The 27,796-nt window shown below is 44.8% G+C and overlaps 1 protein-coding gene across 6 annotated transcripts in view; it reads left to right on the top strand.

Moving 5' to 3' along the window:
• ASAP1 (ArfGAP with SH3 domain, ankyrin repeat and PH domain 1) overlaps positions 1-27,796 on the top strand; it is a 292,224-nt gene that overhangs the window by 162,783 nt on the left and 101,645 nt on the right. For all 6 annotated transcript variants that reach the window (XM_074316674.1, XM_074316673.1, XM_074316677.1 and 3 more), the window contains one exon: positions 9,280-9,352. In XM_074316674.1, coding sequence (XP_074172775.1) covers positions 9,280-9,352 — 73 coding nt within the window. The remainder of the gene's footprint in view (positions 1-9,279; positions 9,353-27,796) is intronic.

Consider the following 27,796-nt stretch of genomic DNA (forward strand, 5'->3'; position numbering starts at 1 on the left):
TAAACCTGTTTCTCTGTTTGCGGGTGTTCACGTGCCAGCAGTGATGCCCAGCGTCGGTGTGTAGGTCTCGGAAGGCGGCGGGGTCTGCCCTGCCCAGGGTGCTCCTGAAGCTCAGCGGAAGCCATCTCTGTGGTTTGGACTAACACCTTCCCGGCAGGGCACCGTGGTCAGCCGATGGACCAACGTGCAGTGCTGGGAGGGCAGCGTGACTGGCACACCCCAGCCCACTGCAGGCTGACCTCTGCCCAGTTTGCTTTTGGGACCCCTCCCCTCTGTAACGAGCTCCTTTAGGTTTTCTGCTTCTCTTGGGCCCCTTGTCAGAGAACTCCTGGAATGGGACGGTAAAGGGTTTGAGAGTTGTTTGTCCAGTGACCTGATGACAGAATCCTTGGCCCAGTTTGTGTTTTAAAGGGTCCTCCGTCCTCTAGACCCCACTGTGTCAAGTTGGAAGGTTAGAGAGCATGATGCTTACGAACCCAGGCATTAGGGTCGGGAAGCTCTGTGCCTGACGAGCTGCGGGACCGAGGGCCAGTCTGAGCTTCAGTCTCTTTTATCAGCAAAATACGGGTAACAGAACCTCCTTACAGGTTAGTGTGGGGAGTAAACAAGATCTTATGTATGAAACACGTTTGTGTTATTTTTGTTATCATCGAAGTGGGGAGAAGGGAGGTGAGAGTTAGCTAATGTAAAACTCGGAGGGCGGTTAGAAAGGGAGAGAAGGGAAGAAGGACACACCCGTGTGTGCTGGGATTACATGAGGAAGGCGTGAACATCCGAGGACGGCTAACGTGACCACCGTCACAGGGCCAAGCAGGAAGGGACACCAGGTCTCCCGGCCTCAAAGCCTGTGCTCTAAGCCCCAGCATCACACTTTTCAAGGTGGTGCCTGGCTCCCCAACCAGACCCTGCTGCTTCCAAGTCCAGGGATAAACAGGAGAGGTGAAGGCTGGACCTGTGAATAGGTGAGAGCTGATGCTGGAATATTGGTGACCACGTAGAACTGTGAGCACCCTGGTAGTAACTGGTGCCAGTGGCCTGAGGCCAGCAAGGGTTCTGGCCTCCAGGTGCAGAGAACAAGCTTCACAAAGAAAAGCAGCCGCAGCTCAGCCCTCGGAGATGGGTTAGGTCTCAGTACAGAACACGTGGAATACCCTGCTTCTTTATGATGACAGGTTGGACTTTGAGTCTTGAAGGGGACAGGTTCCACTTTCTCTGTTCACAGGGCAAGAGGCAGGGTGGTGTGGCAAAACGAGGACTGAACAGGAAAGCGACCCTTCTCCTCGCTCATCCTGACCTCTCTGCGAGGGCAGTTACTTCCTGTCTGGGCCGGCTGTTCTCATCCGTAGACCAGGAGACAGTGCGAGTGGGGAGGCAGCCCCTGGTGCATCCTGGAATGCAGTTCCGTGAGGCTTCCTTTGCAGCCTCAGAGTGGTTAATGGAGGGCAGGGTGTTCACCCAAGACCTAGGCCTTCACAGGGAGAATAAAATGGTTTCATCGTTGATACCTCATAGATGTGACTGACTTTTGAAAGGCAGGATGATCCCAGGAGATGGAAACGTAAATATTTCTATAATATGTGTCACCCGAGTCAAAAACCTGTGCTGTTGTATTCACCTTAGGTAAGATGGTGCTTCCTTCAAGTGATGGAATAAACAGTTAAGTTTTTAAAGTAAATCACACATAAGAAATAAAGCGTTTTGCGAGGCCCAGTCTTGTTCTGTGACCTTTAATTCTAGATGCATTTAATATAGAGGCAGATTCTTTGGATAGCTGTTTATTGCACCGCTGCACTGGGCCTGGAATAGTTCCTGCACACAAGCTGTGTGCACGCCCAGCGGGCAGTGTGTGCGTACACAGGAAGGTGGGCTCTTGTGAGTTACCGTTTTGTGTGGTACCTTTTCTTTGGCTTGGAAAGTTGATGGGTTGGTGGTATTTTCTTGCATGGATAGAATGACCCTTAGAGTCATTCAGGATGTCGTTCAGCAGTAGTTCAGCAGCTGAAGCTGCTACGTTGAATCTTTGCTATAGATCTAAACTGTGAAGTAACTTGTCAAGTGGAGCCAAAACCCTGAGTAGTTTAACACCTACAGACCTTTGCTTTCTGTGGGTTACATTTCCCTCCATGTAACCATTCCACTATACGTAGCAGACATGAAATGTTTCTGATTGGAGTCTATGAATGTAGGAGAACCTGAAACTTCAGGACACATTTTATAGTCTAAAACAGCACAAACAGCTTAAAACCTGTGTTTGTGGATGACGTGTCAACTTTCCATTTTTTGGCTGCATTATGCAAATCCAATTTTATTTTAGGTTGATCGTTTCCCCTGTGCAGCAGCCTCATTCGATTCCTATTAATCTTGAAACTAACAAACGATAACATCTTAACCTCTTCCTTTCCTCTAAGCTGCTGCTGCCTTGTGACAACCCTAGTGTAACTGCTGGCATCGTGTAGCTGCCACACAGGGTGATTCTCAGCGCCCCAGACTTCGGCTTCACAAATTAATGGGCTCTATGCTTCCAGCATTTGAGCTATGCTGAAAAGAAAAGGGGGGAGGAGCAGGCTAGGCCCCTTTCGATTGGGGACAGTTTTGAGAGAAGGATTTCAGTAGAGAGGTCAGCTATTGCTAAAGCTCTGAGGTGGGAACAAGCTTGGTGGGTTCAGAAACACTGTGGGTGTGGATTAGACATGAGTGGTGGAGAGTGTGGGAACAAAAGTCAGGGGTGGTGGCAGGGCTGGGTCACAGAGGGCCTTGCAGGCAGAAGTGAGAACCTAGATTTTATTCTAGTAACAATGAATCCTTCCTCTTTCCTCCCTCCCTCCTGGCCTTCTTCATTTTCTTCCCTCCTCCCTCCTTCCCTGCTTGTTTTCCTTTCATTCGATTTAGCCAGTTCTTACTGAGCATCTCCTATGTGAAGAAAGAAGCACACATAAGTATTATCCTTTGAGATCTTTTAGTTGATTGCGTAGGGGAAGAGACAGAGGTACCTGAACACCGAGAGGACAGGGAAAGAATGAAATGATACGGGAAGTGTGGATAAAACCCCAGACTAGCAAGGATTACTATTTTATGAGTAACTTCCTTCATCGATCTTACCAAAAGCAGTACCAGGCTTCCCGTTTACTATTGTAGCAGAGGGTTTTGTGGTGGTGTCGCTGTGGCAGGTGGAAGTAAGGGGCATGCAGCTGGGAGGTGGGTAGGTGCGGTATAGGGTTTGCACACTCGGGCCCATGCCTGGTGCAGTCCCGCGTGTGCCAGGCACGGTTACTGTAGGAAGAAGTGAGCGAAGGGCGTAAAAACCCAGATTTGATGATCCTCAGAGCTAATGCTCACTTGCATGGCTCGCCCAGCCCCCCTCTTTTTTGAGGCAATGGACATTTTTCATTGTAGTTCTCTCTCCTGGCACCTTTATTCACAGCACTCTTTGTCACCACATTGGACTGCCTTTGGGCTTACTGCTGCTGCACAGTATAAGTACACACATCCGTGTTCAAGGGTGTGGGGCCTTCGGATGGACAGATAATGCACTGGTTTGGCTGTGAGGCTGCAGGAGAACTTACATCTCTGCTCCATCTTCAGGGAATGTGGATTAGGCACCCACCCCCTCCTGCAGCCTGAGCCCCTGGCTTCCCAATCCCCCCAACACGCACGCACGCGCACAGACACACACACACACACACACACTCACTCTTTAGCATGACTGCTCAACAAGCTGACGCCTGGAGCAATCAGGGTCTAGCCAAACAAGGCAGAGTACTCTGCCCTTGCTCTTCCTGTTAAAGGGTTTACACGTAGGTGAGTATTTGCTTTGTGGTGGTTATGGGCCAAATGCATCTATTAAACTGCAAGTTTAAAATTACCTCTTCAAGTGTGACTATAAAGTAATAAAATGGAGACACTCCCTTTTTTTTTTCCCAACTGAGTAAAAGCTCTTTTCATTGAAGAAATCACTTTGCTAGCAGGAGTACTCGTTTCAGCGATGGTTTGCTGTCGCTGCTCCAAACAATTTGGAAGTTTCTCTCTCAGAAGCACCTTCCGAGGTGAGGGTAATGATTGATAGCTACCAGGTTTTGAGCACCTGCTCTGTGCTGGCCACCTCCACGTGCATTCATATACTTAATGCTCAGCATGCCTTGAAGGTAGGCGTGATACCCGTGTCCCTCGGCATAGCTCTAAAAATTCTATGCTGCCACTGTCGTCCACTGTTTCCTTTCTCCATAAGTGTACACATAAGATTTGGCTCCAAAGACTTACGCTTAGTGTCAAAAATCTCATCTACTCAGAACAAGTAAGAGCAGCTCTTCCCATTTGAATACATTGACAAGAAGATGCCATAGACATAGAAAGTAGTTCTAAAATCCCTCATCTTAATGAAGCGTAACAGTAGTGTTGCCATTGCTCATTTGACACAAGTATTGTGTTTCAATAAAATGTTTTTTAGGAAAGTTGTTGGAATAAATAACTGTTTTCAAAACTCACTTAAAATGTGTAAGTTCTGTCTAGCCTATTAAACAGTTTATGCACATATTTACTCTTTGGCTATTCAAAACCCTTAGGGGAAAAATTACAGAGCGCCCCATTTTCTGAGTTCAAAACTTGACTTGATTCAACCATTTGCAAGGCAAGTCTTACTCTGTGCGCTTTTCTGTCTTGTGGAGCTGAGAATACTCTTTGGTCCCTCGTTACTTCATTTCATAAGCATTTACGAGCATTTGCCATCTGCTGGGCACCGGTCATGGGAATTCAGCCGTGAGCAGGTAACACGGGCCCCTGACTTTTGGAGCTTCCGTTCCTCTAGTGGGGGAGTCAAATACCATGAAAGTAAGCGTGTCGCCCGCCCGATCATTTCGGGGTGTGGTAGTGCTGTGGGAAAAAGAGCATGAAGTGTGTTAGAGTAACTGGGTGGGCTGAGGTGTGTGCCGACCTAGAAGACCTCTCAGAGGAAGGGACTTTGAATCTGAGGCTTTACAAGAAGAGAGAGCCAGTCCTCTGAAGCGCTTAGAGAGGAGAGTTCTGGGCAGAGGGATCAGCGAGTGCAAATGCCCGAGCTGGGCACAAGCATGGCCGAATCCCCGTACGGCTCCGAGACCATCTGTTGTGCTCACCGCTCTGACAGGGGGGCGGGGGAGGGCACCATTCGGCCTGGAGGGTATGAAAGGTTCCATGTCCTACCCGGAGTGGCCTCAGACTCTAAGGAATCTTTCCGCCTTATGTCTGGCTTGTATCATTTGTGCGGAAGCCTCTGGTTGCCAGCTCTCACAGAATGCTTCTGGCAGTATGGTTTCTCCATCATTCTCCATCTTTGCACCATGTGTCTTCTCTGTGTATTCGGATGACCAAACTTGGTAAGACTCGGCGCAAAATAAAAGTCACAAGTTTCCCCATCAAGGTTGGAAGTGCTTTTCTAGGTCAACGCCCCTGCTCTTTAGTAACGTGGAGAATGTGAAGTTGCTGTGTTGCAAAATTTTAAATAGGGAAGATGTTATTCTATTATTAGAGATAAGCCTATTCTCCTGGATTTGTGTGTTTGTTTTTTCATCCTCCTTCCCTCTCTGCGCCTCTCCACACACCCGTACCCTTTCGAGTTGTTCACTTCAGACGCATACTTAAAAGTGCGGGCAGTTATAACAGACTTTCAGTGCGTCGAGAGGTCTCATAATGTTCCAGCCCATATTATCTGCCCCTTTTTTCTTTGCCTGTATTTAATTTTACGTGGACGACATTTGGAAAGATGTCACTGCAGGTGTTGCTCGTCTAGTGGTTGAGGGCATGGCACGCTGTAGCACGTTGAGACGCGTTATTTCTGGAGGGAGTCTTGTTGGATGGAACGACTGTCCCTGCAGTCTCTTAAACACAGAGCCCTTAAAAGTCCATTTTACTTGTTTTTGCCAGTGGCCAAATACCAGAGTGTGAAAAGAGAAGTGTCACCCAGACTGAACTGTGACCGGAGCTGTCAAATGCAGATGTTATTAATAACCTTTAAATGTAAGGGTGTGAACTTTACACCCTGTTAGGCTATACATGAGTTAGTAAAAATTCAACATAAATTCTGAGAGTTTTCCTCAGAAAGGGGTGAGAAAGGGGAAGCAGATCGCCGATCTCACGATGTCACGGCCAAGGTCTTCCACAGCCCTTGGCTCATGGGGAGGCGTGAACTCTAAATACGCATACACGTGAGTGCCCACTCACTCCTTTCCCTTTGGGAAGGCCCATCCTTACATGGCCATCACTCCCAAAGCCGAACTGGTACATTATTTTCTTCCAGAAACAGATGTTTTTTCCTTTCTCAAAAAAAATTAAGAAATGGTAAGATCAGGAAGAAACACGGGCGTGCTTTCCAGAATGGCCAGGCGGCGGGGTTGGAAAAGCAGCCCCTGGTTCTGCTCTTACTTGATGTTGACACGTGGCAAGCGGTTTTACTTCTCTAAAGCCCAGGGTTTTTACTCGGGGGGGCGGGAAGATGGCAAGAATATGTATATAAAAAACAAATGGTGGCCATTATTAGGATTATTTTGTAAGCGTCCTTGCCACAAAAGCAGTTCATCAAAGGATAAACCCATTGGATTCAGCCTCTTAATGTTTCTGCTTATTTGCATGTACTTGCATTACTTTGTTTCCCTCGCACAATCCTCACAACCTACATGTCTTGTAATTTCTTATCTCAGATTCGTCTCGGAAAAATGGTGACAGTTCCCCCCCCCCTCCGTCACGTCCCCCCCGCCGCCCCTTAGGATGAGGCTCTTCTGGTTTCCGTTCATTGCAGATATCTTTGGGAGGCAGGACAGGGTCACTGCTCGTGGTTAGATTAGGTTCAGTTGTCAAGACTTGGGTTCAAATTCCAGCTCTGCCACACTGGGCAAGTTAAACTTGCTAAGCCTCTATTTCCTCATCTGTAAAAATGAATTTAAGAGTAATACTTATTTCATAGGGTTTTTGTGAGAATTAAGTGAGGTAATCTGTGTAAAATCTCAGCACCCTTTACAGTTCATGCTAAGTAAGCATTTATTAAAATGTTATCTTCCCTCTTCTCTCTAAAGTACAAATCTCAGATCTTTAAAATAACTCAAACTTGGTCTCTTCCCTGAAACTGTCTCATAAAACACGGTTTCCGTAAGTGCAGTATGCAGGGTCCCGGGTGTTACATGAGATGATTTGAGGTACTAAACAGATGAGCATTTTGCACAGTTGGAGATGCAGTCATTTTTAGGGTACCTGCTATTAACGGTAAATGATCCTTGTTTTCTTTACCATAGCTCTTTTTGGTAGCTCTTTACGATGTATTTACATGTAAACAGGATGCAAATGGATTGAAAGAAAAATATTAATTGGCGATGCAGGTAGGAGGGGGCTGTGAGAAGACTGCGGAGGTGGAATGTCAGTCGTGGCCGCGGTGGAAACAGTGTTAGACTTGCAGCCTGAAAACTGGTTTTTAATCCCAGCGTCCCGTTAGATTTGGGATTTGGTAGACATGGGTGTGCAGAGTGGCGTTAGCACTTTGTGGCACTGTGACTTTGGCCAAGTTAGTTGATCGTTACCTCCTTCCCTCCCTCCTTTCCTACAGGTGTTTATTGACTGGCCGACCACATTTCCTTATCTGAATAATGCAGATGCTGCTTCACAGGGTTTCTGTAAAGATGCAATGCAAAGAGAGAAGGCACTGAAAGCATATGTATCTTATCCACTTGGTGTGTCTTCTATACCAAGCTCACGTCTGGTGTAGTAAGTGCTCAGAAAGCTGTAGTTCTTGGGGTTGCAAATGATAGAATCCCAACTTCAACTAGCTTGAAACCCAAGGAATTTATTGTCTCGTGTACTCGGTCTACGGGAAGGTGCGCACTGGAAGCCAGGACTCAACTCAGATGCCACCAGGACCCTCTCTGCCTCTTTTCTCTAGTGCTCTGTCTCCATTGACATCATTGCATCTGGTCAGATTCTTTTTGCACTGCTAGAAACAGACCGATTGGTGGCCCCCAGGCTCACCTCACCAGAAAGGGACAACAGCACTTTGTGGTCTCTGCTCCCAAGCCCGGAAATCCTAGGAAGGGCCCTGAACTCAGCAGGGGTCAGGTGCCCACTTAGCCAGCCATGGGTGCCCAGAGAACAGGAGCCAAAGGAAAGGGCAGCTCATGGGTGGAGCCCATGTTGACAGCGTCTGGAAAGACCGTTTTGCAAGAGATGGGAAACATCTACCCCCTTCAACTGCCTGTGGGCTCAGGGAGGGGAAGTACTTCATTCACCTCTGTGGGCTTCAGTGTTCTCATCTGAAGTGTTGAGGTTTAGGTGATGTCATGGCAGTCAGTGCACATGCACTGTTCTCAGGTGTCATATATGCACGTGTATTATTAGTGCTGTTACTCCTGCCCTCCGAATCTTGACACACCACCCAGGGTTTCCCAGCCTGTGGATCACTGATCTTCTTCGGGAGCAGAGAGGGGCACAAAGTTATTTTAAGAGGTTAGGTCAACGTTCTATATGTATACTGTATTGAAAATGGCCCGTTTTAAACTTGCTTTTGAAGTGTAATACACGTTCTGGAAAAGAGTGCATATGCTAAATGCACAGTTTGATCAATTTTCACAATCAGAACGCAATCCAATCTACCACCTGGATTAAGAATCAACAGTGACAGCCCCGTAGATGCCCCCCACTTATAACACAAGTAGGTTGATGTGTTGATTCATCATGTAAGAAATCCTTTAAAAGCACTACCATATCACGGTAGCATTTCCGTGCTGTGCTTTGTTAGGAAACAGAATATTAAAATACACTGGCATTATGTCATAGAATTTTTGTTTTTCACACTGTAAGGGATCCTCAGATTTAAAAGTGTTGGGAAAAGCTCTTCAGGTCACTCTTACTTGTTAATAAACCCATAAGTGTTTTCTTTCTGGCTGAAATTAACCACTAGGTGACAGATGTGCTTTGTTCCCTGGGTCTGTGCATTCATGCCTTTCTGCCTTCCGGGTTTGCAAATTCTCTGAGAGAAGGAGGCCCGGGTTCCGATTTCCTAGGTGTCTTGTGTTAGGATAACAACTGACTGGCAGCCCCATTACCCACGTCACTCACTGGGCTTTATGGAGTGACTGCGTTTATCCCGAGAACAGAACTTCTCAGATCCTGCCACTTCCAGTCTCTGCAATGGTTCACTGTTAATAAACATGTCAGTTTTCTATTGCTGCACTACTCAGCAAAACAAATGCAGTTACGAATAGGCTTTTATTTTTTAATTTACCAATTTTTCCAATGTATCTTTCCCCCTCTGTTTTTCTCTTTTAGGCTCTAGACCAAGATAGAACAGCTTTACAGAAAGTGAAGAAGTCTGTTAAAGCAATATATAATTCCGGTCAAGGTAAGTAGTTACCGAAGCAGATAACATGATTTATATATATATATAAAGTCTATAGTTTTCTCTATTATTTGTAAGATGCTAAGTTTATAGAAGACATTGTACAAGTAGAAGAATCAGTAGGTCAAAGAAATTCAGTTTTTCTCTTTTTTTCTGTCTCTTCTATTAGTCCAAACCAGTTACTATTTCCAAAGTAGAAAGAAGAAAAAGCATTAGTTGCAGTGGGTTTTAATATACATTTAAAAACTTAGTAGATGGGGGATCACTTTGTAAGGTATATAAATGTCTGATCACTATGCTAGCTATACACTTAACCTAACAGAGTGTTGAATGTCAGCTATGATTGAAAAATAAAATTTTTTTTAAACTTAGTAGAATTATAGGTAATTTTGCCACAAGTGACATATGAGATGTTTAAAATCTCTTTGTGTAGTTGGCCAATCTTTTCAATGGCCACAGCAAAGCACATGAGGCTCTCTTCTTTCTGGAGTGTACCAGTATTGGTGACAGTGAACATCAGTATTGGTGACAGGCACGGGTGAAAGTTAGAGAGGAGAAGGGGGCAGGCGAGGAGATGGAGCCCTGGAGGGCCTGCCAGTTAGAGACTTGTCTTGTGGCCGGCGCCAGGGAACGTGTAAGTACATGTTTTAGCTTTGGTCTAGCGACTTTGTCATCTTGGGGACAAAAGTATGTTGTCAGTGGATAAGAAGAACGAAACCAAATTAAGATAAACCATGGGGAACCACGAGAAATGGTAGGTTTGAGCGCTGCAGGGAAGGAGAGGCTTTTTTGGAAACAGAAAAGGAGTTTCAAGGACTCTGACTCACGTCTTTTGTCACCATTATTGCAGTAGCCGCTCACTTACCCAGAGGTCAGGTCTGTAAGCAACCAGTTGTCTGTAACACAGCAGGAAACCTGAGGGGAGGGCAGCAGCAGGGTCTAATGGAAAAGGCTTTGAAGTCAGGCAGGTGTACATTTGTTGCAGCTTGCTCTTACCCTGACTGGTAATGGGACTCTGAGCTGGTTACCTCACTTTTGTGGACGTCCATTTTCTCCCCTGTGAAACGGGGACCATGGTATTATAAGGTTGTGGAAGGGATTTAAAGAGCCAATATCTATAAAGGGCCTCCCACCTCGTGGGAGGGAGTTCAGTAAATTCTGTATGTTTATATAAATTGTGTATTTTATTTATGTTCTTAATGGTCATAAAATTATAGAGCTGAAAGGCACACTGAACAGGGCAGAGTGGACCCTCAAATACTGCACGGCCCACCTCTGCTTGTCAGCCTAGCTTTGTCCCCACTTGTTAAAGTCAAGTGAATTATGTAACTTCCCGTGAATCTTAAATTGCTTCACTGTAGAATGAGAAAATAGTAACTGATTTGCAAAGGCGTGTTCGGGCTGAAAGAGGTCATATTTAAGGACCCTAACAAACTGCCTGCCACGCAGTCAGTAGGTGCTTTACACATAGTAGGTGGAGGGAAATGGCAGCGAGAGCAACAGCGTGGGTTTCTTCTCTACGTTCATGCAGTCGCTCTACAATAACATTGGGCCAGTCTAATTTTATAAAGCGCTTCATGAACCATTATCTGCCTCAGGAGTAAATGTCAGCTCTCCATAATGTTAGGGTTTATGCTCCCGGCTCCTGGCTTGTGAGCCCCAGAAGGGAGACCCAGCTGTGAGGCGGAGCCATGTTTGCTCTGCTCGGGGCTCCACGCGACTCCTTTTTCCCCAATGTTCTTGCACAAGACACATTTCCTTCCTCTGCCACAATGGCCACATCATTTAGCAGCTCCCACAAAGCCTCTTCCTTGGCGGGGCCCTTACTCTTTAAAGGGTTCGCTTGGTCACAGCTGTCCTAGATATGGCAGAAGGGAGCAGTTGTCCTGCGTGTGTGTAAGGTGGGGAGTTCAAGGGGCGCATGCAGAATTTGGTTTCCATTTCCTCCCTCAGACTGTTCTCTCCTTGTGGTTGGGGCCATAGATAACTGAGCTTTGACCACCCGCCACCCCCATCCCGGCCCGGATTAGTTCTCTGGGTCTGTGCTATCTAATAGCCTAGCTTCTAGTCCGTATATGGCTTTTTAAACATACATGAATATTAAAATCAAATACAATTTAAAATTCAGTTCCTCGATCTTACATAGCCATCGTTTGAAGCCTCAGTAGCCACGTGTGACTGGCTCTGCAATATTGGACAACGCAGACACAGGACGTTTCCATCATCACAGGAAGGTGCTTGGCTGCTGTAGGACGTATATCCCATTGTATTATAACCGTTGGCCGCTCTGTTACATTAGACCAGTGAGTCTCAACCGTGGCTGGTCCTTACAATCACCCGAAGAACTCTTAAAACACACAAAAGCCAGTATCCCTCAGACCTACACGCCAAGAACCATTCCACAGTAGGGCCCAGGTATCGGGATTAAAACAGAATTCCTCCCCGGTGATTCTAGTGTGTAGCTACTATCAAGAACCACTGCACTGGCCTGTCAGCTCCTTGCCGAGGCTGGTGCTATAGGTCTTTCGTCTTTGTCTTTTGTGTGTTTGTCAACATTGTTTATTAGTTTGTTCAACAGACATTCATTGAGCACCTGTTACCTGCTACTATTCGGGTGGAGGTGTATTGGGCAGGTGAGGCAGAATCTCTGCCTCCATGAATTTGATGGTGCAGTGGGAGGGCTAGGTGGTCATCAGATCATCACGCCAGAAAGCATTTACGATTAGGAACAGGAAAGTGCTGTGTACAGGAAAGCTCACAGGTGCAAAGGGAAATGACGAGAGGGATGTGATGTAGCTTGACGAGGATGCTGAGGGGATGCCTCTGAGGACATGGCATTCTCGGGGTCTTGGTGCTGTGCCTGCCTAAGCCAGCAAGCCGCTGAGATGGGTTGCCGTTATCCCCATTTCACGGCTGACGAGGCTGAAGCTTAAAAAGCCGGACTTCATCAGGATGCCACACCGAGCAAGTAGTGGAATGAGAGCCTGGCTGACTCCCGCTTTGCTGCTCACAGCTGCCCCTACCTGTCTTCTACCTGACCCGTGGTGGGGCTCAACAAGTGTGGAATGAATTGCTGTTTGTTGGCTGGACAGGTCCCTGAGAAGCTCTCTGTGAATGGCTGTTAAATATTCACTAATCGTGAATATTCACGAATGAACTGATCAAATGTAACCTCCCAGCGTTGTACTCCATGGGATGATTTTGGTGGTTTCTGGATGGCTTGGACATGTGGGGATAAACTCAAGTCTCACAGACTGCTGGTGATGGGGTTTGTGCAGTCACCAACGGCCCACGCACACCCAGGTTTGTGGGCAGCTTGTGTGGGCAGCGCTAGGACATTTAAGTCTTAAAACGTAGCTAGATGAGGAAAACTGGTGTTGCAGACCTTCCCATGATACACGCACGCTCAGTGGATTCCAGGCTGTTCCCCGCCAACGGCTTTTGGCCTCGTCCAAAGAAGCCACAAGAGGCTGAACCCTGAGATCTGTTTCCCAGTGTGTGTTTTCATAATTGTCTTGTTTTCTCACAGTGCTTAAGTGACATGAAACCCATTGATGCTTAAGAGGCATTTCTATATTTCTGGTTTGAGATTACCAGCCCCCCGCCCCAAGTGATTTGAAAGATGGTTGACAGTGGTGGAGGATCTTACTCTTAAAACGTATTTATTATTTTTACACATAAACTTTATCGATACCAATTAATAAACAGTATAATCACAGAAAAACAAATTATCTCCTTTAGTAAGTCCCTTAGTTTGAAAATGGCTTTGGGAAAGAACTGAATTCTATGCACTGCTTGGGTCAAGGGAAACTTTTCCCAGCCATTCAGATTTTCTGTGTTGTTTCTAAGTGTTGAAGTCTTAACGTCATTAGTCTGTGAAATATATTGTAATTTAGAAGGTATGCCTTTGTGTATGTGTCTCTCTCTCCCCTCTCTCCCCCTGTTCTTCTTCTCTCCCCCGCCCACTGCCAGTATATGTTTAAAAAGCCAGTAGTTTCTTGAACACTGTAGAGGCTTTAAAATAAGTTGCCATCTTGGACACTTTTTCTTTCAAAAGATGGAACCTAATTCTCTTCCTCTTGACTGTGTGCCAGACTTACAACTCTCTTCTAACGAACAAGATGCCATGTGGTGTCCAGGGCCAGTTCATAAACGACATAGCTTCCACCCGAGTCCTCCTCCCCCACCCTACCGCCATCATTGGTTTTGGAGGAAGCCCACCACCATGTTGGGAGGCCACTCAGGCAGCCTTGTCGTCAGGGGGTCTCCCACCAAAACCCACCACGAGCGTGAATCTCTTGCCCCTGTCAGACCCCCAGGTGACTGCAGGCCTGGCTGACATCTTCCTCCCGGTCTGCGGGTCAGAGCCCAGGTCACAACAGTGCAGGTGGGAGCTTCTGCCCTTCAAACGGGCATGTGCCTGCCTGTCGGGGGCCCAGTGCCGGGCAGTGTGTGTCTCGTGGGAAAGAAGAGCTTACTCCTTGTCCTGCTGTTAAAAAACAAAGTGACACACACTATACTTCTGTAAAACGCAAGGACGGATTCGTAGGGAGCAGGGCTGTACCAAATTTATTGTTCTGTCAGATGACTTAGTTGAGTTGAATTTGTTCATCTTTCTGAACAGATTTATTATTATTATGTAAACACACACGTGTACACTTTTCCTTAGGAGTAGACCTAGGATATTCCTGCTTCAGTAGGTCTTTTCTCTGATATTTTTTCCCCCCACAAATCCAAATGTGTATTTTATTATTATATGGCGGCTTCCAGGATTTATTTAGAATACATTTTGGCTTATTAGTAACATGTGGTGCCCCCTAGAAATCTATAACATTGTTATTCTGAAAGTTGGGACTCTTAAATCCTTTAATTTTAGTGAATAAAAAGATGACAGTGGTATGTAATTTGATTACAAGCATATGGAACGGAAGTCTTATTTCCAAAATATAGCTAGATTGTTGTAAACAGTTCCACAGCTTTTTTTCACTTCCAAAGAGAAAGCACTTGGCTTTCTCATTGCCTTCCCTTTTATTCCCCCCACTTTTCAGGTAGAATTACACAGTAAGTAGTTTTATAAGGACATTTGTGTTTTTTTAAGCAAAATTAATGTGATGTTCGCCCCAGAATTTCATTTTGTTAATTTATCTATTTTAAGAAACAGTTCATGGTATGTGATGAATTCTAAGATTTTAAACGTAAAATGCTAAATTCATCAATTGCTAGGAAGTGAATGTTTTCATATCTAAATAACTTCATTTTTCCAGTTTACATTTTGTCAGATTTAAAGGTATAATATGAAATGAATTGTAACTAGATTTGGTAATTAAGTTTGGTGTCTTACCATGGTATCTTTTTAATCCTGTTGTAGTCCGTGGGGAGAAAAAGTTTCTTAAAACGAATAGATAAGAGATAGAATAAATTAGAATTGTAATAGAAAGATAAGGAAGCATAAAATGTCAAAAGTCTACAAAGAGCAACTGGTCTGTGTTTAGGAAATTTTATATTGTTTTTTTAAGTTTGTGGGGGTTTTCTGTTTTGTTTTTGTTTTGTTTTGTTGTTTTTTTTTGGAATTAAACTTGTTAGTAAAAAAATAATTCTAAGCCCTCAGAAGTAGAATGGTTTATGATTAAAATGCTGTAAATACCTTTTGGTGATGGTGGTGATTTGAGCAAAGTCTACAAATTACTTTGGGCCCTCAAGGCATTTCCTATTCTTGTGGGTCCATTATTACTCCTTAAGAGGTGAAAACAAATTGAAATAATGAGTTCCCTTAGAATGGTCAAGGAAGGAGGCTTTTTCCAAAAGGGAGCATACTTATCCAGGAGAGTATTATTCCTCAAATTATGTGGGATAAATCCGAAGGAATTTAAAAAGCTACCTTTAGAAAATTAAAATCTCTTTCCAGAATAATCTTACAACTCCAGGCTCTTTAGGAAGTTCCAATTTTGTATTCAAGCTGTTGGTGCGAATATTCTGTTACTGGAAATCAGAAGCTATCCGTGTGTGTGTGTGTGTGTGTGTGTGTGTGTGTGTGTGTGACATTTCCTCCATTTTGCTGGTCTGGAATGATGCTCTCAGTTTTAAAATGAGTTAATTTTTATGAAGTATGCTTCCATCTTGGGCTCAAATGATGATTTAGCCCCTGATTGGTGACCAGGGAGCATTTTGTCAGAGAATACTTTGAGCAGTTGTTTCTTCATTTCTGAAAACGGAAAGTAGTTTCTGCCACGTTGTGCTGTTGTGAAGAGTAACACACGTAGTGCAGGTACCCGATAATGGTGGTAGTGATGATGACCTTCATCTCATCAGCTTGAGGCTCTCCGAAATAGTGGGGAAAATTCCAAAGCAAACTCAGTTTGTCATCTTAGAGCCACTACCACATAGGTATATAGAAGGTGCTTCACCTAGTCTCCCCACCACCACCTCAAGCTTCAGTTTTCTCACTTCTCAAATGAGACAGTAATACCTACCTTGTTATGAAAGTTGGAAAGAACATATTTAAAATATGCAGTAGGATACTACTGGGACGTAGTAATCATCAATGTAATTACTATAATTACAATTAGCTGCAACTATTTAATCAAAGCTGGAAAAATTTTAGCCAATATTTTCTTCAAATTACTTATTTATTCTTATATTTTTTCCATTTCTTTCTGGGACTCCAGTTACATTTATGTTGGACTGCTTGATACTGTCCCACAAGTCATTGAGACTTTCTTTATTTTGAGTCTGTATACTCTGTGCTTCAGTTTGGATAATTTCTACTTACCTGTCTTCAGGTTTAACAGCTCATTTCTTCTGCAGTGTCCAGTCTGCTATTAGTTTCAGCCAATTAATTTTTTTTATCACTCATGAAATTCTTAATCTCTTCAGCCATTTAATTCATCTTTTTCTATGGAGTCTTAAAAATATTTGTAATATTTATTTTCAAGTTGTTCTTGTACTAAATCCAACATCTGAGTTACTGTGGTTCTGTTTGTCTTGACTGGTTTTTCTCTCTGTTGATTTTCGGCTACATTTTTTCTGTTTCTTTGTGTGTCTAGTAATTTCTGTTTTCATGGTAGACACTGTGAGTTATATATTGTAAAGTCTCTGGTTCTGTTCTCTTTCTGTGAAGTGTGTTGTGTTTTATTCTAGTACACAGTTAAGTTGCTGGTGATCACTATCACCTTGATCCTATAAAAGGCTTTCTTAGAGTATGTTTGTTTTAGTTTTGCTCATAGTCCTAGCATGTAGCCCTTAGTCCTGCAGCATTCTCCGTACTCTGACGGCATGACCCTTCTGGGCTTTCAGCACAGAGTTTTACAAAACCCTACTAACTTTGTGGGACTTGAATTCCAAACGTTTTCTTTAGCATTGGGAAGTTGCTGAAATCTGCTTCACTCTTTGGATGTGGTTTTCTGCTGGGCTCCTTGAAGTATCATTCATGCATATGCAGTTCGGGATCAGCGAGGGGTTTCAAGGGAGAATATATAGAGATTTGAAGGCTCTTCTTTTCTATGACTTCTTCCTTTCTAGAATTTCCCCCCTCAATTTCCAGCTGCTGTAGCCATCCCAAACTCTGACCTCTGACACCTCTGCTCAGTCAAAAGCCACTTTCTGCTTGAGTTCTAATTTTTTGTCCAGTGTGGACTGAGGTCTGCCCAGAGGTGAAAAGCCAGGTAACTGTCGTCTTCTCTAGTGTGGTTCCTTTCCTTGAAGGGTAACATCCCCTCCTGATTCTGCCTGCTTTTATTTGCTCTCCAGTGGCTTCAGACAGTTGTGTTTTATATTTGGCCATCATTCATAATTGTCATTGACAGGAGCATTAGTCTGGTACAAGTTACTCTGGCAAATTATCCACTTCAGACCTTTAATTATAAAAGTTATATATGAGTAATTCATTTATCAAGCCGTTCTTGAGCATGTAGCTAGCAGGGATTGACAGAAAACTCTTGGATCACACAGAGGTGACTATTTCAGGGTACTTGGCCTTGAATATATGACAGTATATGTAAATGACTGAAGGGAGGTATGTGTGTCTTCAGCTTGGGTTAGTGAACCTCGCATGCCTGAATACAGGAAATTGGCATTTCATTCATTTAATCAAAACTGATTGTTAGTGCTGGAGAACGGAGTGGGTCATAGAATGAGAGGGATAAACAGTGATTTCTGCACTCCTGAACTTGCAGTTCATTGTAAAGTAAATGTGTTTACCTTCCAGTCTGTTTACCTTCTAGTCACACTTTGCGGTTAGGTTTTAAAGTTTGCATGTATAAGTGGAGTCAAAACAACCCTTGAAGATCTTTGGATGGCCTGTAAAGTACACTTAAAATATAACTCATTTGCTGTATTTACAAAGTATTGACATTCCTTTAGGAGCCCTGGTATTACACACACACACACACACACACACACACACACACACGGTCATTAAAGCAGTCACCCTTAGTCCAAGGAGAAGCTCCCGCTCTGAGCAGGTGAAGAAAGAACAGATTGGCACCATTGCTCATGCCCCACCCCCATGCTTAATGAGTTGAATTGGGGGGGGGGGGTCCCCAGTGCTATTTGCATTGTTTTTCCTCTCTCACTCTTGTTCTTTCATATATTTACTAAGTTAAATCTCATCAGTTAAAGGCACAGCTGTGTGACACCATTGTGGTTTTCAGTCCTTCCAGACTAATCCTTTTACTGCTTACGTAAAGATTCAGGTTCGTGACCAGCTACAGTTTTCTTTGAGGGCCACTTTCGTGCCTTAAACAGACCCTCCTTGACAATTACAGTCAAGATTCTATGTCCTGTCCATACCTTGCTGCCTCTTATTCCAAATTGCGTTTTGACCCCACTCTTGGATGGTTTGTGTCTCGTCAAACTAGGATTGTTTGTTCTTGTATGAAGTGTTGCACACACTGCAGCAGAGAGTCTGGAGGAATGCAGGGCCTTAAGATTTATTTGTGTGGATGGTATTCTCCCCAGGTCTACTTAAGTCCACCATCTTTCGCATGCCCTCCTAACCACGTGGAATCTCGCATGTGAAGCAGATCCATCACGGTTCTTCACATGAGACACCGTCTTAAGGCATGCATGCTCTGTGATAGCCTCTGGGAAGCAGTCATGCATGTGTCGAATTCCATTTGTGGTTTGCATGTGGACATGAATTTTAAAGTGTCTGTTTCTAGGACTGGTGGGGACTGTACAGCTGAGTCGTTAGCCAGAAAGATAACTACTTATTGAATTTTCTGATGCCCCTTTTGGGGATGGAAATCAGGCAAGTTGGTATTGATTCTGAAGTGTTTATCATGGATAATCAGTGCTGTAAGACAGAATGATTAGGGGCTGATGGAGGATGGCTTTGCATGGCCAGCTTGCTACTTGATTCACAAACAACAGAAGGATATTCTCAGATTTCCTATGCCTCCAATAATTGATCAAACATATACTTTTTCTTTACGGAGACTTGCAGGGGACGTCCACTGTGAAACACCTGGGTCTGATTTTTCTAAGTGGCGTTTTCTGTTTGTTGGGGGTTTTTCCCCCCGCTCATTGTGAAAGTATAATATATATTAGCATATTTGCTGTAGAAAATTCAGATGAGCGGAAAGAAGTATTAATTAGCCATGTTTTTATTTTTTAAACTCTATTCTAGTGTGTGTTCCGAATGACAGGGGACGTGCTCAGGTGGCGCCAGCACATTTGTGCCCTCATTCTCCTACTCGGCCACACGCAGGCTGACGCCTTTTTCAGGGATTCTGAGGTGGAGAGACCGGTATTGCTGTCGCGCTTGGGGGTGTTGCGTGCTGCCTGCACGGTCAGGTGTTGGAGCAGTTCTGCTGAAAGCGCAGGGGCTCCGGGCCTGAGAGCTGGGATGTGAGTTCTGCTCCGGCTGGAAGCAGCTGAGTGGTTCTTAGCAAGTCCCTTCATGTCTCCGGACCTTGGTTTTCTTATCTCTGAAACAGGGAAGGTGATCCTGACCTTGTATGTTTATGAAATGCTGGATCTGAAATGAGAGGAAGATTCTTCTGCAGCCCTAAGGGGGAGTTCGGGGGTCCAGCAGATAATGCCTTTCCCCACCCAGGCCCTCGGCTGGAGACGGCCGCCTGCGCCTGTGGGTCTCTCTGGTCGCCTGTGCTGTTGCCCTCCCTCAGACTCACTGGGCCCCGCACCCATGGAGGGCGAGAAGCTTTTGTCTTTAGATTCAGCTCATGTTTTCTCTGTGATCCTGGCATTCTGGGGTCATAGATCCTTTATCATCAGAGAACAATAGGCCTTCTCCTCTGACTTTTAAAAAAAAAACTTGCAAGGCGGAATTTTTCAGTCAATTTTAGGGGTTTTGGGAACCCCTGAAATTGAGGTCAGGACTGCTGATTGCTATAAATAGTACATTAGTACATAATCTATGCATATACTCTGTATAGTATGAATGCATAAATAAGTCGTTAAATAAATAAGTAAACAAGCATTAATTAGAAATGTACACTTTGCCGACATGAGTGGATGATCAGAAACAGTCTGGAGAGCACATTCCAGGCTACCTCATCAACCCAGTGAGCTTTTCTTTCCTAATTATTTCACACATCGTTTATAGCCAAGAAGCTAAAGCTCAGAAGGGCTATGGGATGTGCCCAAGGCCACACATCTAATGAGTTAAATAACCTTTGGACCCCAGTATAAGTGCTTGATGAAAGCTTCTGAATTAAAAATAAAATAAAGTGGGCGTAGCTTTTAAATGACACCAGTTTAGGAGAAAGCTTGCCTCCACTGGATGATGGGTAGTCAGATCGTGGAGGCTGGAGTAGTCCAGGAATTGGTGGTTCGCTTTCTAGCTTGTCCTCAGGGCCGGATCGCAAAGCATTAAAATTACCGAGCAAGCCATCAGCAAACCCAAGTGTGATGTGTATTTTATGTGGCATTTCGGAAGCCTGAACGATGGAGCCAGGAAAAAGAACATTTCTGTTTCTACTGCCATGAAGTGAAGTTCAAGTGCCCTGTAAATGCTGAGTAATCGCCCTGCCGAGCGAGCTCTGCGGGCATCTTTTCCGGGGGCTGTTAGTTAATGGATTTGTCAGTTGCTGTGGAAATGGGAGTCTGCATGCTGAGTTTCCAGATAACAAACTCCCTAGAGACTGGAGCAGATTCTTGCAAAGGCTTGGCTAGAACTTTGGAAGAACAAATCCAAATTCAAAATGACCCTGAGAAATTAGAGGAGTGAATCATCCAAAGTGGCATGAAGGAAGGCAATTATAAAATAATAAAAAAAGTGCACAGGCCTTTTTGCCTCCAAGGATGTTGCCTTTCATCTTAGCGGCAGACCCGTGCAGTGAGTGGTGGTGGGAACAGATGAGGAAACCGAGGCCAGGGAAGTGAAATAACTCGCTCATCATCGAGTACATGTTGTATCTAGACTAGCGAACGTTGTGTCTAAGAAAATGCCGTATGGACTATAAATCCAGCCCTCATTCCCTGGTAACATGATGTGTGTAAAGTTAGAACATGATGTTTTCAGGGTCACCGGGTGGGTGCTGCTGTTTTATGGGGTGGTGTGGCCCAACAACCGGAGCTCCACTCTGACCAGGAGTAGAGGGCAAGGTTTTTATAAACTTGACCTACCAGTTCTAGATCCAAGACAGTGAGCTCTGGAGAGAACCCCGCATTAGCCTCCCTGTAGCTCTGCCCGCTCGCGCAGACGTGAGCTTTCTGACCGGGTACTCCGTGATGCCTTATGGCGTGCTGCCACCTCGTACTTGGCCTCTGCCTTACCCCAGGGCTACTTGTTAACCAGCTGCTCATTCTTCAAGTCTCTGCTCAGTTACCCTCGTGAAGTCTAACCTGCTCCATCCCAGTTTTGCGACATATTCATTTATCAGATCTTAAATGGGTGCCCCTACTGGGTCAAGTTCGATGAGCAACATATTTTCATACAAGGGAAAGAAAATCAAGTTAGAACTCTTCCTCCCGCCGTACAGATAAATCCATTGCTGATGGATTGTTTAAATGTTAAAAAGAGAATAAAACTAAACTTAAATATTAGAAGGTTTAGGATACACTTTAACATTAGAACCCTGCCTCATATTATATAAACAAATACATTGCACTAGATTGAAGATTTAAATGTGTGGGTTTATTTTTTAAAAAAAATAAACATTAGAAGGTTTAGGAACATAGTAAGCAAGGCAGGAAACCCAAAAGTCCTTTGAGTAAAGATTGGAATATTTAACTACTTGAAATTTCAGAAGTTCTGTGTGGCAAAGGGCACCATAAACAACATTAAAAGACAAATGGAAGAAAATATTTGCCACACGTATTACAAAATATTGCTGTCCCTTATGTAATTCAGCCCTCTTACAACCTGATATGAAGAGACAAGCAATGGAAAACTGCGCCAAGTATGTGAACAGGCAGAAAAGGAAATGTGAATGGACAATAAAATACAAAAGGATACGGAGGTTTACTATACTTAAGTTTTTCACATCCATCTGGCAAGAACTTTTGAAAAATGTCTATGTGCTGGTGAGGTCACAGAGAAATAGGCTCTTTTATGTTTGCGTGGCTGTTGGGGATGTGAATTGCTACAGCCAACCTCTTTGGAAAAGATCATGGCAATATTAATAAAAATTTGAAATGTACACCGTATCCCCCAACAATTCTGCTTTCATAAATATCTTTTCAGAGATAAAGTTACAGCACGTAAGAGCTTGCGTATAAGAATAGTTACTGCTTTTGGTGGCAAAAACTGGAAGTCTCTCAGGAGAAGAATAGTTATACAAATTGTGATATTGTTTGGAATATAATCACAGTTAAAAAATAATTAGATTTAATTGTACTGAATCTCTTGATCTTTATTCACAAGGGAAAAAGTAAACCATAGTCTTATATATAACATCCCATTTGTTTTTTTTTAAGTGACAAAAGGGAAGCAAAGCACTATGCTTATGTGTGTCTGTATGTTTTAAGCGTAGAGAAAGCTTTGCTGAGATATCCTCAGAAGCATTCACTTTGCACACATTTCAAGGAGAATGAGGTTGGAGAAGGGGAAGGGGGAAATAGTAATTTTTATTTTTATACATCTTAGTATATGAGTGATCTTTGTAATTTTAAAAACAAACGGAATTAAAATTTTAAAAGTGTGATTAGTGCTACAAAGTATGTGTAGGATAGAATAAAAGAATTTATCACTTCCTCCTCTGGCAGCGCTATAATTGATAACTCGTATTACAGGGCTTTACTATTGCAGTTGTAGCTCATTGTATTTTATATGCCTGGCACAGAGCCAATGCTGAGTATTTTTTGAAGGATGGAAAAAAGACTTGTTCCGAGAGGTTTCACTGCACACCGAGCATTTTACTGAGCACTTTGGTGCCCTTTGCCAACTGTGCGCACCCAACGCTGGGACCTGGGTGCACAACAGATGAGATAAAGTTGGGAACCTGGGCATTGCAAGAGGCTGAGGAGAGGAATGAACCACAAGCTTGTCTGGGAGGTTACACGTATATTTGACCTTGAAAGAGGCAAGCCGAGGCCTGGAACTTGTGATGGAGCTTGGCGGACTGGAGCACTTCAGCTGGGTTGCATGACTAGGAGAATAACCCATGTCTCCACGCCGCGCTCCGGGAACTTTGCTAAGCCCAGGAAGGTAACATGATAAACACAGGTTGCTCTGGACTCTTGGCACAGAGGATAACTTGCATAAGAACCTGGGAAAAGAAGCGAGGCCCCCAGGAAAGCATGTGGGAAGCTAAGGAAGTGAGATTACTTTGGAGTCAGGGATGGTACCTCACATGTCATAAACATCCACCTTAGGCCAGAAACTGGATGAGGCACATTGTATGCTTTTCTCATCGAGTTTGTGTAATAACCTTACCAAATAGGTACAACTGCAGCTAAGAAGGCAGAGTCAGAGATCACATATATATTGCCCCGGAGCCGCAGCTGGTCAGGGGAAGACCTGGGATTTGATCCACAGTCGTCTTATGTACCCTGGAGTCCTCCCCAAAATACCATGATATATTCAGGTTATACCGGAATTAACATCACAATTTCAGCCCTAAGTCTCAGAGTGAATGAAAGTGATAAAAGTAAAGACATTTTTACAGGCTCACCGTGTACTTCACAGGTATTATCTATCACGCTTCACGTAGGCCATGGAGGCCCAGGAAAGTTCAGTGGCTTTTTCAGGGTCACATAGGGCCAGTCAGGACCAGAGGGAGACTCACACCAGGGACCAGGCCAGTGTCCATCCACTGCACGGTGACGATGCCTCAGTGAGCGTCAGGTTGTGCCTCGTCAGGTCGGGCACCCCAAGGGAGGACTTACTAGGTGTGCCTTGGAGGCCTACACTCATTCCATAGAAATGGTCTGTGTGGGTCTGTGGTGTTCTCTGTCGGTGCTGCTGCTTGCGCCAAAGAGTGTTCGTCTTAACACGTTGCGTACGGCGGGGTTTAAATCCCTCGTGAAGATTCTCGTGATCCGTACGCAACGTGTTAATGACGACGTCTTTCCTCCTTAGCACACCCTGTAGGAGTCAGCTGGGTAGGTGCTACTAGAACTGTTCTGTAGATGAAACTAAGGCCCCCGAGAGCCTCGGTGGCCTGACCAGGGCCACAGGGTAGTGAGTGGCTTGAGCTAAGACCTAGCTTTTCAGGTCCCTCGATCATTCGACATCTGGCTCAAATGAGAAGACTTCTAGGGGTTCCAACACTCGACCAAGCATATTGGCTAAGAGCACAGGCTCTGCACTCAGCGCCCAGCTGTGTGACCTTGGGCAACTTGTTTAACCTCTCAGAACCAGTTTCTGCATTGATAAAAGAGGGATACTAGTTGTGAGCATTGCCTGACTTGATGTAGGAAAAATACTTAGCACCGTTCCCGGCACATGAAGTGATCAAAAATGTTGGCCGTAATTATTGTTGCAATTAATAATTGTTAATTATCGTTGTTTTAATTTTCATTGTCATTATTGTGGGACAGGGGGTCTTTCTTATCCCCCCAGTTTCCTAGGTGTTTATCATTAAGCCTTTCTGGTAGTGGATTCCAGTCTCCATGGCCATCTTTTCCTGAGTCTGTCAGCAGAAAAGGGCGGGCTCTGGAATCAAAGGAGGGCTGGGTTCTAATGTGGATTCACCATTGAGTTTCACTTTCTTACCGAGGAAACAACGGCCTTGCAGGAGCGTAGGATCTTCCCTATGATGGACCCCACTACACAGTCAGTGCTTAGTATTAATACATGGCAGCTGTAGTTACGGCGACAGAATCAGGTTTGGTTGGCAGGCTGGTCGGGAGGTTTTCGGAAAGCTTCCCCACATGGTAAGGTCTAACGCAGGGTGGCAAGTAGGCAAGCACCCCGCAGAGAAAGGCCTGTCTCACTGTGGCAAGGGTCCTGAACATCCTTGTCTGGAGAACAGACAAGGTATTTTTAAAGAACATGGAACTTGAATATTCCCGAGGCACTTGCTATCGCCAGCCCCGAGGAGGGTACACTGAGTGCTGTCACTGGCTTCAGAGTGTCATGGGAGCCTCTGCCCCGGGGCCACCCCTGGCCGACTCCACGGTGCTGGCCCGGCCTGGGCAGCCTGTGCCATTGTTGTCGCTGTTCCTGTCATCAGAAACACTTACCGAGCGTAGGGTATACCGTGCAGTCTCACTTCATCCCCACAGAACCTCTGTGAAGTAAGTCCCATCGTACACGTATCGCACAGCAGGGGACAGGAGGATCAGGAAGCTGAAATTGGCGGAGCCCAGGCCGCGCCCAGTGAACATGGACCTGGGATTTGAACGAGGTCTGTCCCACTTTAGGATATGGGGAAAGTCCCCAACTCTGAGACCAAATCGGCTTCAGTTGAAGTTCCCCTGTTTATGAGCTGTATGACCTTGGGCATGTTTTTTCTGTGTCTCTACAACGAGGACAATAACAGTACTTACCACCTAGCTTGTTAATAAGAGTGAAGTAATGTAGGTAAAGTGCTAAATGCAGTCAGCAACACATGCTGAATTCTCAACAAACCAGCTATTATCACTGTTATTACTGGGAGAGTAAATCACTGCTTAGGTATCGCCCTGGGGGGGAAATGTTGGGACGAAAGTAAAGGCCCCTTCAAGCTGCGTGGAGCTTTTTAAGTGCTTAATATCTCTGAGTCATCCGGCCCAAGAAATGCCAGCCGCTGAAATCCTGACTAAGTGGCCCTTTCAGGTTCAGTTGGTAAAACTATATTATTGTGTTCCTTTTTCACAACTGAAAGGAGTCACGTAGCTCTTAGAATTATTTTATGTTCTCCAGCAACACCGTGAATGCCAGAAATTCCCTACAAATATTTGAAAAGCTTGGGTCTCCATAATGAATGGATCACATTTCTCTGTTTCCCTATTCTTGTATTCAATCTCTATTCTCACCTGCTTTCCCCAGCCCCCACTGTAGCAATCTCCCAGAAGTCTTCTAGCACTTGAATGTAGTAAGATCTTAACACAGCGTTATCTTGCTTTCTGAAATGTCCTGAACAGGTCAGGCCATTTCCTGCCTCATGGGTCCCTCTCATTCAGTCACACCCAGGCCTGTGACAGGGCCCTTCCACCCCCCACCCCGCACCACCAAAGCCCTTTTATTGTCCCCTTCTTGTCTGAACCCCTGAATTTACATTCCATTCAGATTGCTTCCTGGACTCTGCAAAGGCCCCTCCCTCCCTCGGCCCTCACTCTGTCCTCCACCAGAATCATGAAGCATTCTGTAATACTTTCTTCACTGGTTGGTGGGTACACAGATATTCTGTTAGTCTAAAGATTTTTACGTCATTTGAAATATTTTATAATTTGAAGCAAACAAACCAAAAGCCTGATAGTTGTGTTTTATTTACCACTGAGACACTTTTCTTGAAAGCAGTTGGAGTGGCAGCTGCATTCTCTTTTTGCTGGGCTCCAAAAGCAGGACATGTCAGGTGGGCTGTGATTCTGAGTGTTGAGTGAGGCTCTTTGGCCTCCGACAGGAGTTGTCAGGGGTAGCTGCAGCTCAGGAGGGAGAGCAAGCACATGCATCCTGTCTGTGAGCTGATGAGGCCTTTCTTTTGTGTTTTTCTGCGCCATTCCTCTGAGTGAACTTGGGCAGTAACCAGAGCTGCGTCTTATCTTTTTTAATATCTCAGCCTGAAATGCTGACATCCACTGTAGGCATCGTGAATTTTTAATGTGGTGATGATTGGAAGACTGCTGGGGCCTCATTTTGTTTCACTGGACTGCTGTGACACTTATTTCCTGTGTTGCATTTCGACTTCCTTCCCCAGTTCAGACTCTTTTTCTGTTTCATGAGATCCATTGCTCCCGCTCAGTTACTCAGGGCATGTGTGAGAGTGACATGTGTTAAAATTTCGTCTCAGTTATTGAACAAGAAGGGAATGCTTCTTAAGTTCCTAAAAAGGAAATCAACAAATCCACATCAACAACTGTTTACTGAACTCCAGCTTCAGAAGCCTAGCTTACTGAAAACTTTGCAGTGGTTTGTTGGGTAGAGATGCAGAGGTGAGCCAGAGGCGATCCCTGCAGCTCTTGGTCTGGTGGCTGGGAAAGATCCTGCACTTAACGCAGATACGATGTGATGTGGTTGGAAAGTGGTGCAGAAGAGGTACAGAGAATTCTGGGCAAGGAAGGGTCATTGCCAACTACAGGACGGCTTTATAAAGGAAAAGGTGTTGAATTAAGCCTTTAAAAAGATACGGTTGTGAGAGAGGGGATTTTGTTAGACACGTATTTGTTCGTTTATTCCTTCAGTAAATATTATACATCTACCATGGGCTTCCATGCAGATGTGTGCTTCCCTGTATGTCGCGGCAGAGGGAGAGAGGTGGAGAGGTGAACACAGGCATTAGAAATGCTTGTGCGTGACGGCAGTACCCATCACCTCCACTCACGTGTCTTTGGTCGGCGCAAATTGCCTCCCATGCTTTATTCCTTCCAGGGTGTGGGGATGTGCGGTCCTCTTTTCCATAACCCTGCAAGAACTGGGAACCTAGATGTCCGTGACAGTGGTAATGTCTGCTGTAAGAGTCACAAGATCTGATGCACCATTTTATAGGATCCCACTGGGTGCTGTATGGATAACAGGCTGGGGGAAAGCAAGAGCTGCAAGAAAGAGACTCTGGCAGGAAGTTTTTGCAGTGATCAAGGCAAGAGCTGATATTGGACAATAGTGACAGCCATGGGGATGGTGAGACGTTGTCAGCTTTTGGATATAATTGAAAGGTGGAGCCAACCGCGTTTGCCAGTGGATTGGATCTGAGCCATGAGAAAGAAAAATCCAGTGTGACTTGGTGGGTTTCAGCCTGAACAATTCTAAAAATGCGTTTGCCGTTAACTGCGATATAGGGGACGGCAGAGAAAGGAGGCTTGGGGGCAAAAATCAAGGGTTTGTGTTTAGCATGTTAAGATCAAACATAGTTATCAGGCATCCTCGTGCAGATATTGAGTAGGCAGTTCTGATTCATAAGTCTG

The sequence above is a fragment of the Rhinolophus sinicus genome, linkage group LG12 (genome assembly GCF_036562045.2).
Source record: "Rhinolophus sinicus isolate RSC01 linkage group LG12, ASM3656204v1, whole genome shotgun sequence".
Lineage (NCBI taxonomy): Eukaryota > Metazoa > Chordata > Mammalia > Chiroptera > Rhinolophidae > Rhinolophus > Rhinolophus sinicus.